Source organism: Tachyglossus aculeatus, chromosome 19 (assembly GCF_015852505.1).
Source record: "Tachyglossus aculeatus isolate mTacAcu1 chromosome 19, mTacAcu1.pri, whole genome shotgun sequence".
Lineage (NCBI taxonomy): Eukaryota > Metazoa > Chordata > Mammalia > Monotremata > Tachyglossidae > Tachyglossus > Tachyglossus aculeatus.
Genome location: NC_052084.1, coordinates 6,805,197 through 6,819,271, shown reverse-complemented (window position 1 = coordinate 6,819,271; position 14,075 = coordinate 6,805,197). Strand labels below are relative to the sequence as shown.

At 37.7% G+C, this 14,075-nt stretch overlaps 1 protein-coding gene and 1 long non-coding RNA gene across 2 annotated transcripts in view; one reads left to right on the top strand and one right to left on the bottom strand.

Moving 5' to 3' along the window:
• Positions 1–14,075, top strand: part of DNAH14 (dynein axonemal heavy chain 14) — a 127,630-nt gene that overhangs the window by 16,288 nt on the left and 97,267 nt on the right. Inside the window, exons 9-20 of the mRNA XM_038761252.1 lie at positions 704–766; positions 1,442–1,586; positions 2,159–2,290; positions 2,860–3,113; positions 4,420–4,561; positions 4,921–5,206; positions 6,291–6,345; positions 6,440–6,537; positions 8,559–8,722; positions 9,103–9,450; positions 10,793–11,134; positions 12,964–13,345. Coding sequence (XP_038617180.1) covers positions 704–766; positions 1,442–1,586; positions 2,159–2,290; positions 2,860–3,113; positions 4,420–4,561; positions 4,921–5,206; positions 6,291–6,345; positions 6,440–6,537; positions 8,559–8,722; positions 9,103–9,450; positions 10,793–11,134; positions 12,964–13,345 — 2,411 coding nt within the window. The remainder of the gene's footprint in view (positions 1–703; positions 767–1,441; positions 1,587–2,158; positions 2,291–2,859; positions 3,114–4,419; positions 4,562–4,920; positions 5,207–6,290; positions 6,346–6,439; positions 6,538–8,558; positions 8,723–9,102; positions 9,451–10,792; positions 11,135–12,963; positions 13,346–14,075) is intronic.
• On the bottom strand, positions 3,000–13,778 carry LOC119940883. The gene is made up of 4 exons (XR_005455061.1): positions 13,607–13,778; positions 12,253–12,339; positions 3,493–3,595; positions 3,000–3,079 (listed from the first exon to the last, which is right to left on the bottom strand). It is a non-coding gene; the product is annotated as an uncharacterized LOC119940883 (long non-coding RNA).

The following is a 14,075-nucleotide window of genomic DNA, read 5'->3' as shown; positions in this document are numbered from 1 at the left end:
TTCTGATAAATTAGAATCCATCTCTAAAATGAATGACAATAAAGATGAGATGATAGATGCAGTTTGTATAATTTTTGAAATTAATATGGCAATTCTACAAAATATCTTCACATTTACTTGCATTTTTGTCTAATTTGACAGTTTGGGAGAATCAGTACAATGACCTGGGTTTTCACATTTCGAATAAACATTATTATTCGTAAATAGTTGGCCCAGTGGAATGAGCACTACTCTCCGAAACAGGAGAACTGGGTTCTCTTCCCAGGTCTGCCTGTTGGAGTTATGCTAGACAGGCTTATCATAAATCCTGAAAATTAGCTGGTTAAAGTTGGCAGCAGAAGACTGCATGGACTAAGATATTTGTCTTCTGAGTCATGGTGCTCAGTATAACATTGGCATTATGCGGTGGCCACTTCAGTGTAAATGGGTTCTGCATATAAGTAAAAAATAATAATTGTGTGCATTTTGTAATATGCCATGTATTTACCTACTCTCCCTTCCCTGCAGTTATAGTCCTGTTTGGGCCTAGATTGCTATGAATGAGATTTGGCAATGCACAAACCACTAGCACTGTAACCAGTGCAGTTTCTCATTCCTGAACTTGTTGTTCCTAGCAGGAGACTCAGTATTAACAAACATACATATGTAGAAACATAAATGACTGGTGAATCTGGCCCTCTCTAAATTGTATTTTTCCTTTTAGACTCATGAAAGCTTTCGTTACTTGGAGAATCAACGTTCAAAGACAAAAGACAGAAAACTGCAGGTAGGTTTTGAGACCAAACTACAGTAAAAGCTTAGTATTTGACTGGCATTCCTGAGGAATGAAAATAACTGGGCCCAACTGCCCAGTATCTAAAGGTTGATGGTGGGGTCGAGACTACAACACTCCAAACATTTCTTTGGTTGATGAGTCATTTCAAAACTGCTTAAACTCTATAAACAAGGACACTGTGAAGATGCACTGAGTGTGAAAAAATGTCAGAAGCTCTGAAGATAGTTCCTTTGACATCTGGATGATAAAAGGTGTGCTTCAAAAGTGGAAACAACAGCTATAATTCTGGCTTGGGTGGTCGAATTGTACTTTCCAAGCACTTAGTACAGTGCTCTGCACACAGTAAGTGCTCAATAAATACGATTGAATGAATGGTACCCCACTCATTTATATCACACCACCCTCCTTACCTTAGATTGATGGAAATATAGAAACAGGCATATTGTTTGTCCTATTGTTATTTCCGTATTTCCTTTAAAGATCACTTAATTTGCAACTTGATGTTGGGATAGTTATAATTTACAATCAAATATATTTCCAAAGTCCAAACTATTAATTTTTTTTACTAAGGATTGCTTTAATATTGCTTTAATCATTTTGTTAAACCCAGTAGGCTTTATAAGGATTGTAACATGAAATGTACAAGGTTTTTGTTTTTACTTCTAGGTCTTTTCTGTACAAAAAACTTTTTTTGGTTGATGAGTTATTTCAGGGCTGCTTACTGTATATACAAGGACTCTGTGAAGATGCACTTCATGGGAAAAATGTCGGAAATTCTGAAGAAAGTTATTTTGACATCTGCATGGTAAAAGTGAGTTGATAGTAGAAGTTTTATGCTTGGTATTAATATTTGCACACATAATCAGGAGGACTATTTTTCTGGAGAAGACACTAATGCTAGGAAAAATCCAGGGAAAACGTGGAAGAGGCAGACCAGCAGCTAAATGGATGGAAACCATAACAACGATAGCAGAAGAACCATTAGCTTGTGGATTATGGCATAGGACAGGACGTTCTGCAGAAAGTATATCCTTGGAGTCACTAGGAATTGGAAATGACTCGATGGCAAATAATAATAATAATAATAATAATAATAATAATAATAAAAGTAATATGTGCATAAGAAATCTTGAAAGAAAGATATCTGGGATTATAATTCTTGGTTTATAGACCTACAGAGTCTTAAAATCAAATGGCTGGAAGAGATTATACCTTCAGGATATGTTTTGTAGAAGCTTGGATCTGTTTAACTCTGAATTACTCTGTGTTTCATTGTGATGATGTCTAGATTAATCAGATCTACTTGGGTGACAGCAAATAGGGTTAACACATTTTTGTAATGTGGCTTTCAAATACTCATTCTTTCATGATGATTTTTATCAGCTGGACAGATTTCGTACATATTCTTTGGATGAGTTCTGTGAGGAGCAGTATCGGCAACAAGCCCTGTCATTGAAACAATTAGAGTCTTTCAAGAGTAAAGCAATTTCAGAGCTAAAACGTACATTTTTAAAGGTAATTACTTCTGCTATTTTATCCCAGTTTTACACTTTTGCATCCCAGTGTACTGCCCGGCATGCATCTCAATCAAGCTTTGCAGTTATTTTCAATCCCTTCTCCAATCTGGAGGAAACTATTTTAAATCCAATCTTATTTCTAAGCTTTCTTAATCAGTAGCAGTAGTATTTGAGCATCTACTAGGCACGGAGCACTGGCGTAAAGATTTGAGAATACAATTGAATTGACATGATCCCTGCACCCAAGGGGGTTCTCTGCACTATATTTCACCTCCTACTTTCACTTCAATTGGTATTTTCTACCAACTTTTTACTGTTTCCTATTCCATCACTCAGATTAATAAATAATTCCCAACTACTAAACCAGGACTAATTCCTGTAGAAAAACATCTATTTCTCCAGCCCTCAGAATGGTGATTCCTTTGAAATACATATTTATTGGACTTCTATTTTGAATTATGATTTCCCAATATTGTTCACAATACAATGACTCATTATTGCTATACTGACTGTGAGTAAATGAGTAATTTAAGAAAATTGACAATTTGCTGCTTAATTATATTTTAGGTGGCTAAAAGGGAAGGAATTCAAAATTTTTTTAAGCCTGATCAAATTGATAAAAAACAAACAAAATATGCCAGAATATGTGACTGTCGTCGCTGGATGGAGCGATTCTTTTCATTTCTTCGACTTGTGGACAGCATGTTCCAAGAACTACTTCATCAATTGATGCACAAGGCACTACAGCAGCTTTTGGCTTTATTTACTGATTCTGCAACAATGAAACCTTCAGTTGGAAAGAAGAATGAAAATCTCATTAAGTAATATTTACATTGTTATTTATATGATAAGGATATGCTTTGTTGCCCCTTTTAAAGAAAATATGCCTTTAGATGTGGAATTTGAGAGTTTTTCAGTTGTATGGTGTACGTGAATATATGAGGTTACTTGAAGTTATTTAGCAAATATCATCTATTTCACCCCCAAAACTTATTTTTTTATTTTGTCTTTTCATGAATCCATGCTTCTTTCACATTTTGTGGTTGTTTTTTGTTGTTGTTGGTTTTGTTCTGTTTTGCTTTTTAACGGTACTTGTTAATCCCTTACTCTGTGCCAAGGTATTCTAAGCGCTGGGGTAGATATTGAGTAGTTATGTACTGGCTAAGGGAAGTGTAATATTCAAAACTGTTAGCAGCTCACCTTGCCGTTTCATTTTCTGCACTCGGGGCAGCAGGCAGGGGACTGTGGTTCATTTGACCTTCTATTCTTCTTTGCCAAAGTGTATCTTCCTTACTGTGATTGTCTAAATACAAAGGAATATTGTTACGATTACTAATTTATTTCATTCCATCTTCATATTAAGAAATTTTCCAGCGGTTTTGGAAGCAATGAAAATTTAGGTGTGATCCTTTCTATACTGATTAAATATACAACTTTTATTTACCTATGTCCACAAGTGTATTTGATATCACTAAGGAAGTTGACCCTGCTACTAGAGAATACCATTGATCTTTCAAGGCATTTTTCATGACAGTACAGAAGTGCTTCATATTCAGGATTTTATTCTCCTAAAAGTATTTTGTTTGTCGTGATATGATAACTTATTTTGGCGTATTATTTTTTTTACCACAGTTTAGTCCTGATTTGCAGATGTAGATCTAAGCACAGCCAATCAGTGACAGCAATCATTTTTATTTCATTATTAAATTAACAGTGTTGATCCTATTAGCTCAGAATGGGAGGAAAGAGATGGGAAATGCTTTTTGATTTTTTTTTTCCTCACCTTTTTGGTTTCCCAGTTTTTTATATTTCCAAATCCGATTAAAGATAAGAATATGTCTACGATTCTGTTGTAGTGTACTTTCCCAAGTGCTTAGTACAATGCCCTGCGCACAGTGAATGTCATTGATTAAATGATGGATTAAACTCATAATAGAAACACAATTTTTCAAAATTACAATGTGAGGTAGGAAGGCAAATGGAGATTGAGGCATTAGTATTCTCATAAAACCAAGAAAATTATAGATGCTTAAAATTTTTATGTAGAAGTTTATCAGAATGGAATTAGTAATCTGTGGTATTGTTTAGTGAAGGAAATATTTCTAGCTGTTCATTTTGTTCATCCAGATTATCTAAAGTGGATTCAGTCTGCCAACAGAAATTAGATCGTAATTTAAAGGATGCATCTCAAGGACGAGCGTGTGCTTCACAACCAGATAAACCCTGTACTCCCCGTTTACAAATAAGGACACAAGATGATATTAGTAAGGTAAAATGATTTCCTAGAGAGCAAATATGATTTAGTGGAATATAGTGAAGTATAATGAATAGATAACAATAGATAATCATCATCCAGACTAATATATAGAAATTTCCCACTGTTTTATGTAGTTTGGGTATCACATAGCCCTTGCACTGAAGGAGTTACAACCTTGTTAGCTATGCTGTATATATTCATCAGAATGTCACAAGAATAATTTCACTGCTACTTGTATTGTTTGTAGTCTTGGTGGGATGACCCAAATGGAAATACTGGTCTATGCTGTCTTGCTTACCATCTTGAATTTTGAAAGGTTCTACAGTAAGTTATTTGATATCACTGATACCATGTTATATCCAATAATTAAGGTGTTGGATGACATAAAGAGACAAAAGGAATTGAAAAGAGGCTTTGCCCCAATATTTGAAGTAAATATAGCTTTGTGGAGTCCTGTTAAGGATTTGCATGGAAGGAGCAGTTCTCAATTTGAGTCTCTGGAGTCCTCTATTAGTTCTGATGAGATTGTAATGAAGTCTTGTAACGATGAAGGGTTGAAAATGATAAAGACTGCCGGAAAGAGATCAACTGAAGTACTGTCCGAAATTGCCAGAAGACTAAAAACATATCAATATACTACTCAAGGAAATGTTTCTGGTAAGGAAATGACTCTGTTAAGGTAAATGACGTTATAGGGAATAAAGCCACTTTTCAGTTCAAATATCCTCTATGAACAATAGAGTATCAAGTAAAAGGGGAAAAAAATTGCTGTGTGCATGCTTCAGCACAAATAGGGAACTAATTTGAATTCGATAAATGACAGTTTACAATATTGTTCATAGAGTTTTGATCATAAACATAAAATGTGTCTTAAGGAGCAGCATGGCTCAGTGAGAAGAGCATGGGCTTTGGGAGTCAGAGGTCATGGGTTCGAGATCCAGCTCCGCCACTTGTCCCCCGTGTGACTTTGGGGAAGTCGCTTCACTTCTCTGGGCCTCGGTATCTCAACTGGAAAATGGGGATGAAGACTGTGAGCCCCACATGGGACAACCTGATCACCTTGTAACCTCCCCAGTCCTCAGAACAGTGCTTGGCACATAGTAAGTGCTTAAAAAATACCAACATTATTATTATTATTATTATTAATGTCTAGGTTGGGAAATAGGGCTCCTTCCACAAGATCATGCTGAGGAAGAGAAAGAAAACAGGATTCATACTCCAGTGTGTTTTTAAGGATATTAAGCAGTCCTCCTAAATGTGATCTGCCACCCACTTGTCTGTCATGTTACTTTGGGGCAAGGCAACTGCTCTGCTCTAGTGGTAATTGTCATCAGTGCAGAGTAGGGAGATTGAATGCAAGTGCTATATCTAAAGTACCTTCTTTTAAGGAGCATTTGAAATGGCGAGCGGAACGGGAGTGCCTGAGCTGAGTATCAGTTCAGGTACCTCAAGTTTCCTTGGCACTATAGGTGGTCTTTGGGGATCTGCAGTTCCTGGCCAGATCTCTCCAAAGGCACCGGCAGACCACCAAAGGCCTCCTTGAGCCCTTGTCAGGTGTGGGGTAACTTGGTAGCTCAGTCGCTGAATAGGGATGGCGCATACCAAGAACGCATTCATTTTCGCCTTTCCAAGGAGCAGTGAAACCAGCTGAGTAATTTTTTTTCTCTTAACATTTGCTATGTCTTTCTGTTGACCCATACTTCATTTAGTTTTTACCTTTTCTCTTCACTGATCCACTCAGACACGGAAGTCTCAAGTGAGTCCGAGGAAGATGATGATGAATTAGGATATAAACCGTAAGTATCAAAAATGTTTGGCATCAAAAGTATTGGCTTTCAGGAAAAAAGCAGTAATGTTTTTTAATACAGTGTATGCTATGTTCTTTCTTAGATTTTCACGATGGTCTTCAAGCCTCTTTCTAATTCCCAACAGACTGGAGTTTTCTATACAAATTCAAAAAGTGGTGGATAAACTTGAACATTCTCTAAGTATGTATGATAATTAGGTGTTTCTTTTGATAGAATTGTCTGGTTTTTCCACAGAAATGGATAGCAAGCACATTATTGCTATTATTATTGTATTACTATCTGCCAAGCATTGGGGTAGACAGTAGTACATCAGGTTGTAAACAGTCCCTGTCCCACAGGGGGATCACAGTCTAAGTACTTTCCACTTAAAGCTTTCGAAGCAAAAGAGACAGTTCTGGCCACAAAGGGTCTATATTATAATCAATACAGCAAGCATATAATGTTAATGATGGGGTTCATTAACAGTATAGCCAATTTTTCTTTCACTGAAAGTAAAAGTCGTATTGTCACCACCCAGGTATTTCTGACTGGCAGCCAAGTAAAAACCTTCACTCTCCTTGTCCTCTCCTTGCTCCCTGGCTTCCCCCACCTTTTCTCCCTCCATTTTCCAACCACCATGGCTTTTAACATTTTTTTCCTCTTGGCTCTCATACACACACTCTTTGTTTCCCTGAATCCATCCATCCTCCGCCACACAGAACACCCACTTTTATCTTTTTCATGGAGCCGATCGGCACCTTGCAAACTCCTCATAGCTGCAGAGACTGGTTCGGGTTGTGGTAGGCCAGAAGGCTTGGGGAGGCCACTACCTCCAACCCACTGTGGCCCAAACCCTTCAGTCTCCGTATGGTCTCAGTAACTGCAAGCCAAGAAGAGGCTAGGTGAGGCTGTGAAACCAGGAGAGAGGATAGAGTGGGGATGAGGGGCTGGGTGGGAGCCTTGAGAAATCTGGGAAAATAATTTAAAAGCCATCGTCAGGGAAGGAGGACAGGAGTTAGAAATAGGTGAAGTTAGGAATGGCTGCCCAGGAAAGGAGAAAAAAGTGAGAGGAAAGAGGAGAAAAAGGAGAGCGAGAAAGAACAATTCCAAATGTACTAAAGACCTAGTTACCAGTCACAGTGGTATTTATTGAGCACTTATTGTGTGCAGTGCCCTGTAGTAAGCATTTGGGAGAGTACAGTACAGTCAATAAATGGTATTTATTGAGTGCGAAGTACTGTACTTAGCACTTGGGAGAGATCAATTAGTGATATTTATTGAGCTATTACTATGTGCAGAGCCCGTTGTTGGGTAGGGACCGTCTCTGTATGTTGCCGATTTGTACTTCCCAAGTGCTTAGTACAGTCCTCTGCATACAGTAAGTGCTCAGTAAATACAATTTAATGAACGAATGCTGAACACTATGCTAAGCACTTGGGAGAGTGCAGTACAACAGAATTAGCAGACAGGTTCCCTGCCCATCACAAGCTGACAGTCTAGAGGGAGAGACAGCTGTTAATATGAAAAATAAGTAATTTATAATTTAAAGATACAACAGAGTTAGCAGAGTTAACAGACACAGTCCCTGCTCACAACAAACTTATAGTGTAGTTGGGAAGACAGACATTAATGTAAATAAATAATTTAAGGATATGTACATAAGTGCTGAGGGTGGGGTGAATTCCAAATGTCCAAAGGCTCCAAATCAATTACATAGACAGTGCAGGAGGGAGCTCACTGCCCTGTAGATCAAATATCTCTCCCTACCTCTGATGTGACATCATCTTTAGTTTTCAATGGGGCCTGCTGATGCATACTTCCCTGCCCTAAAAGGTCTTCAGTTTGGTGGTTAACATAAAACTCTATTGCACCCCCTCATTGCAGTATTTTCAGTCCTTGCCTTAAAACGTTTAGGAGAAAGAAAAATTGTGTGGATAGAATTTTTAACGAATCCCAAATACAGATAACATCAAACTTAAAAGCTTGGTTATTTGCTTATTTAGTTATTGCTTATTTGAAGTAAAAACAACATTAGTAGCATACTCTTCCAAGCATTTAGTATGGTGCTCTGTGTATAGTAAGCACTCAATAAATATGACTTATTAGTCTTCTTGTATTTAATGTCAGTATACAGTTGTGCTGAGTGATTTCAATGGATAGATGCTTAAAAGATTCCGGAAAATTGTCTAAGAATAATAATTGCTGAAATAATATTGTTTTAGCTCAGATTGGGCCTTTTAGTCAAGATCCTCGTCTATCTGGCTTTGTCTCTTGGCCTTCAAATATGGAATCACCTAGTAAAACAGAACTGGTGAAAATACATGCTCTTTCTCCATGGCCAGATTGTTATGTCCTTTTTGGAATGGATTCGTATTACCAGGATAAAGTGAGTTTGGGAACACAAGTCAAGTAAGAATGGCGTGTTGATCAATAAAGTAAAAATGCTAATAATCTCATGAGAATAAAATTAAATTAAATGATGGTATTAAGCACATACTGGATGGCAAACATTCTAAGTGCTGGGCTTAGAAAAGTCATAGCTATCACAGATGCCATTACTAATTTATGACGCCTCCCCCCCGCCCCCCCCAAAGAAAAAACACCTCTTGTAGTTTTTCCGCAATGTTCTAGATTTCCACTACTGGTGTGCTCCAAAATTCTACCTATGTTCCACAAATAAGTTGATTATTAGCAGAAAATTTAAGAAATGAGCTCTAAGGATTTGAAATAGAATTTTCAACTATTCATATATCATTTTACCTACAGATTGTGAACATCCTGACAATTCTTAGTAATTCAATGGCACAAGTTCAGGCATATAGCCAAAACTTTCTGCAGTATTGTACCATGGTGGATCAAGCTAAAGCTATGACCTTGAAAATTTCAGTAGTAGAAGGAAAGTTGTCCTGGGGTGACTTTAAACATATTTTGAAGAGGTACACAAGGTATTTTGAAGAAATTATTGAAATGATCATTGAAAAACGCATCAGTATTATCAAAGTTATGAGTCTTCAGTATCAGGCAGACTGTTTGCCATACGTTGAAGCTGTAGTTAAAATGAGCCGGTCATACTTGCAGTCTCTAATTCAAGAAAAGAACACATGCCTCTTAAATGTAAGTGACTTGATAATTCCTTTTACAATTAGGTTGATACTGGTATTTCGTTCAGTAATTCAGTGGTATATATTGATCGATGTTGATATTCAGCTGTTTCATCCTACAGTTCTTTGGCTGCAACCAGTTGTATTTTACTTTATCCTGTATCTTCTTTCTGCCCTCACTATTCATAAATAATGAGTGTCTGTCGGACAGGGAAGGCAGAGAATGTGTCTTTTATGCTATTATATGCTGCCAAACTGGGAGAAGCTCTCTTGGCCTTCACATCCACTCTTGCATTTTTTAATTTAAATTTTAAGGCCAATTGTGACAAGATTTCTTCCACTCAGTCATCCATTGCCGAAGCTTTCAAAGAGCTTGATTGTTTCATGTGTTAAAGAATGTGTAAATTCACCTTTTTTAAGAGTACGTCAGCAATAACAACCCACACAAATGCTGCATGTCCTACTTTACAAACCATGTACTTGAATATGTACCTCCTTCAGAATTGAGCTCAATTTAATATTTAATGCTATATCAATCAATACTACCATAGAACCATTTTCTTATATTTCTGTAAATTCCCTCCAGATTTTCAATGCTCTCGAGATGGAGTCCTGAAATATTCACAAAAAATATCAGTGCAATAGACAGAGGGGCTAAATTATGAACAATCTATAAAACCCGTACCTATGATTTGAACTGATTATTCACAAATTCAGTCCATAAAGAAACATTAAAGATGATGGTTTAGAACTGATGTGAAAGTGAACCGTAATTGCACTGTTTTACTTGCATCAAAATATGTCTTGCAATCTTTATGTGCACTTTCTTTGAAAGTTGAAAGCTAAGGGCAAAAAAGTATCTATAAAAGGAAGATTCTCAATTGTAGAAACAATCTCATCATTTGTAAAGGAGTAGAATTAGTGTCCTTGCAAAAGGAAGGTCAAATCTGTTTCAAGTCGAAAATGACACATTTACCACTACTGTGTAATCAATATTTTATATTTAAAACCACAGTTATGAAACACTTTGCATCTAGCTTAACAGAGAACAGTAATGTTTCTAGACACAATAATTCTTTTTTGGTGTGGGATATCTTATCAAGTTTCTTCTGTTAATAGAAACGGGAGATAAACTTGGCAAAAATGTCTCATTTTGCTGTTAGGCAATCCTTGAAAAATTAGCTAATTTTTCTACAGTTATTTTCCTACAGTTTTATTTAGGATAATTTATCAAAGTGAAATGTTCTTAGCAAGGAACTGTGCAAAGAATGTAAACTCAAACACTAAATGTTTAGAAATATATAATTTCCTAATGAAGTTGCATACCATCAAAATTCATATTTTAATGATTTCAGGTTATTGAAGTATCTTTGGTCAAACTGGGGAGTCAGCCTATCGCGGTGGAAGAATTTGTGGATCACTTGACTTTCCTAGATCAAATTTCTTCTGAAGTACACTCATTGGAAGAAGAACATAATGTTATCTCTCAGCTATATTCTGTTACGAAGTTGTTTAACATCTTTCTTTCCGAGGAACAAGTAGCCTCATATCAAAGCCTTTTTTTCAAATTTCGTCAACTTAAATCAACTATACAAATCTGTGAGGTACAAAAGATTCAGGCCATTGACCAATTCCGGGGAGGCTTAGAAGGATACTTTGGCAATCTACAGCTTGAAGTTAGAGATCTAAAGCACAAAGTAAGTTTCTTTCCTGGAAGTTTTTTTCCAACTACTGTGGGTGAAATGACATGTAGTGACTGCTGTAGTACTCATTGTGGCTACAGCTTTGGATTCTCCAAGCTGCAGAGAGCCTGAAATTCTTCTGCTTAGCCACCTTACCCTGCTAATTTTGTTTTGATATTGTGCATTTGTCCATATCTTTTATACTGTTGTATTTTATTGTGTCATCACTCTTTATGCATCTATCACCAACCACTGTGCCCACGGTATATTCTTAGGTTGTGATTCCCTTGAGGGCCAGGGACCGTGTCCAATTCCTACTCATGCATTCTTTCCCAATCCTTAGTGCTCAGTACAAACTATTACATCTTCTGCTAATATTAGCTGAAGGGAGTATTCTTATCATTGTGCCCAATTTCCCCAGTGCTTCTCTTTATTCCCCAAGAGGAGCATTAACATTTTTAGAAAGCATTGCTTACTGCATTAGGAACACCCTTCCCATACTCCCTCCCCCACAGCCACACCCATGCCCATACAAACTTAGCTCAAAAACGTCTTCTTGGGACATTGCTACTCTGTGAGGGATAGGAGAAACAATTTGGCTACTACTGCTGCAACAGCCATGCAATACAAATTCCATATGTGCAGGTGAAATTGAGAATCCTAGGGCGCCAGTTTGGATGGGATGAGGTTGTTGAGCGCAGCAGCTGCTGCAGTTTCTCTTCCTTGACTAAGGCCTCATTTCCTCTACTTGCTGTCCATTCTGTGTTGCCTTAGCACTTGGATTTGTACCCCTTAGGCACTTGATATTCACCCCACCAGCCACACAGCACTTATGCACAGATCCCTATCCTCTGCCTTTTCCCCGATCTGTAATTTATTCTATTGCCTGCTTCCCCCTTTAGAAAATAAACTCCTTGTAGGGAGGGATCCTATGTACCAGCTCTATTGTATGTGCTTAGTACGGTGCTCTGCACACAGACAGCGCTCAGTAAATACCGGCTGCTGTTCCTCTGCTTCTTGCTGAGCTCCTGGCCACCACCACCTTGGCTGTGATGGTCCAGTGGGCAGACAAGAAAGGGGGTTCTTGTAAATGATATGCTGCCCCATTCTCCCTTCAGTGCCTTGTGGGTTACCTGATTGGATTTCTTCAGAGTTGCAGGGGGTAGCTTCCTGGTGCATTCTTTTCTGGGCCCAATCTGACCCTACCCAGGTGCACTGCGCTGTAGGAAAAATAAAAGGAAAATGGGAATCTAATTGGGATTTATGTAAAGAAGTTCGTTTTTCATAATCTACCTCAATTATTTCTATTCTTTATAAATGAAATATCACAAAGAATATTGTGGTTTTGTGATCAATTCTAACAGTTTTTACCTCTGATTATCATCATTGTCATCCCTACTGGATGACAGGGTGCCCAGCCTGATTTTGTTGTGTCTACTCCAGCACTTAGTACAGTGCTTGGCACGTTGTAAGCACCTAACAAGTTCCGCAAGTATTATTATTATTATTCTCTCTTTGCTAGTACTGTGTTAAATGCACTGAGTATTTTTGCTTTTTGAAGTATTAATGTTATGAATCAAATTCTCTAAACCCTCACAAATTAATCCATTAATTGCATATATTGAGCACTTCTGTGCAGAATACTGTACTAAGCCCTTGGGAGTGTACACTATAACAGTAGACACTTTCCCTGCCCACGATGAGTCTACTGTATGTAATATCTTTGAGGGCTTGTTTGTTTTGTGTTTTTTAAAAGCTTTGTGTGCTGAGTGCTTTTATTCTTTGTGAGCTCTGTTTTCTCAGTTCTTTTGACATACTATATATCGTTTTATGGTTTTATCTAGGTAAGGACCCCAGTTCTTGTGCATGCTAGCACTTGTCCTAAAAGAGCTAAGGAGATGATCCAAAATCTGTCAGAAGAAACTGCCATGTTATCTAACAAAGCCCAAATATATGCAAGTTATAAAGATCACTTTGACAGTTGTGTTGCTGAATTAAACTCTAAAAATAAGGAAGAAAGCAATATTAAAACTGCTCAAGCTGTGACTGCTGAAATATCTGAAATAGAGTGTGATTTAACTTTAAGGAAAATATTGTGGGAAGCACAAGAGGAATGGGGAAAACTGTCCCTTGAGTGGAAGCATAACCTTTTGGAGAAAATTAATGTAGACCTAGTTCAGAAGACTGTTACAAGGTTCATGCATATGATATATATGCTGGATAAAGGTAAAATTCAAGAATCAATACTTTGAAGACTTCATAAGGTATTTTTGCATGTTTTACAAATTGCACTAAAAGCATTGTGGCCTCAGGTGGTGTAAACGTTTCAAATTCATGCAAGGAATTAAACAACCAACAATCATATATTCAAATAACAGTTTTCCAAGTGTTCAGATATCTAAAATTTTCCTGCAAAGTGAAACTCGCTCCACTATTATAATTCCAGACTCTGAGTGGGGAAAGGGGGATTTTTAGCTTGATTCCTACCTGAATCTGGCTGCAGGAATCGAAGGGACACCTGGCTCAGATTTGTGACTCAGGAACTTAGTGATTCTTCTGAAACCCTGGATGCTAAGTGGGTAGTGGATTGTTTTTATCCTGCCTTATGATGAATGATGATGGAGCATCCTGTCAGGAATAACAGCTGAGCTTTGGTCCTGAGTCTTCAGGACCAAGAACCTGCACAGAGGAATTAATTTTAGTGCTTGTAGTGTACATAGTGCCACTTGCACTCTCTTGTCTCTGTCAGTCTTGCTCTCTCTGTGACACGGAATGCCAGGAGCAAGTAGACAGGCAGAGGACACTTTACAGTCGTGTGTGCCATCTTCCCCCACATTAGTGAATTATAGGCAGAACTAGGTTTAGAACCCAGGTCTTATAATTCCCAGAGCAGTGCTCTTTTGCCTGGACTATAAGTAGGATTTCCTTCCTGCTGGGCCCAAGACCTGCAGATTAG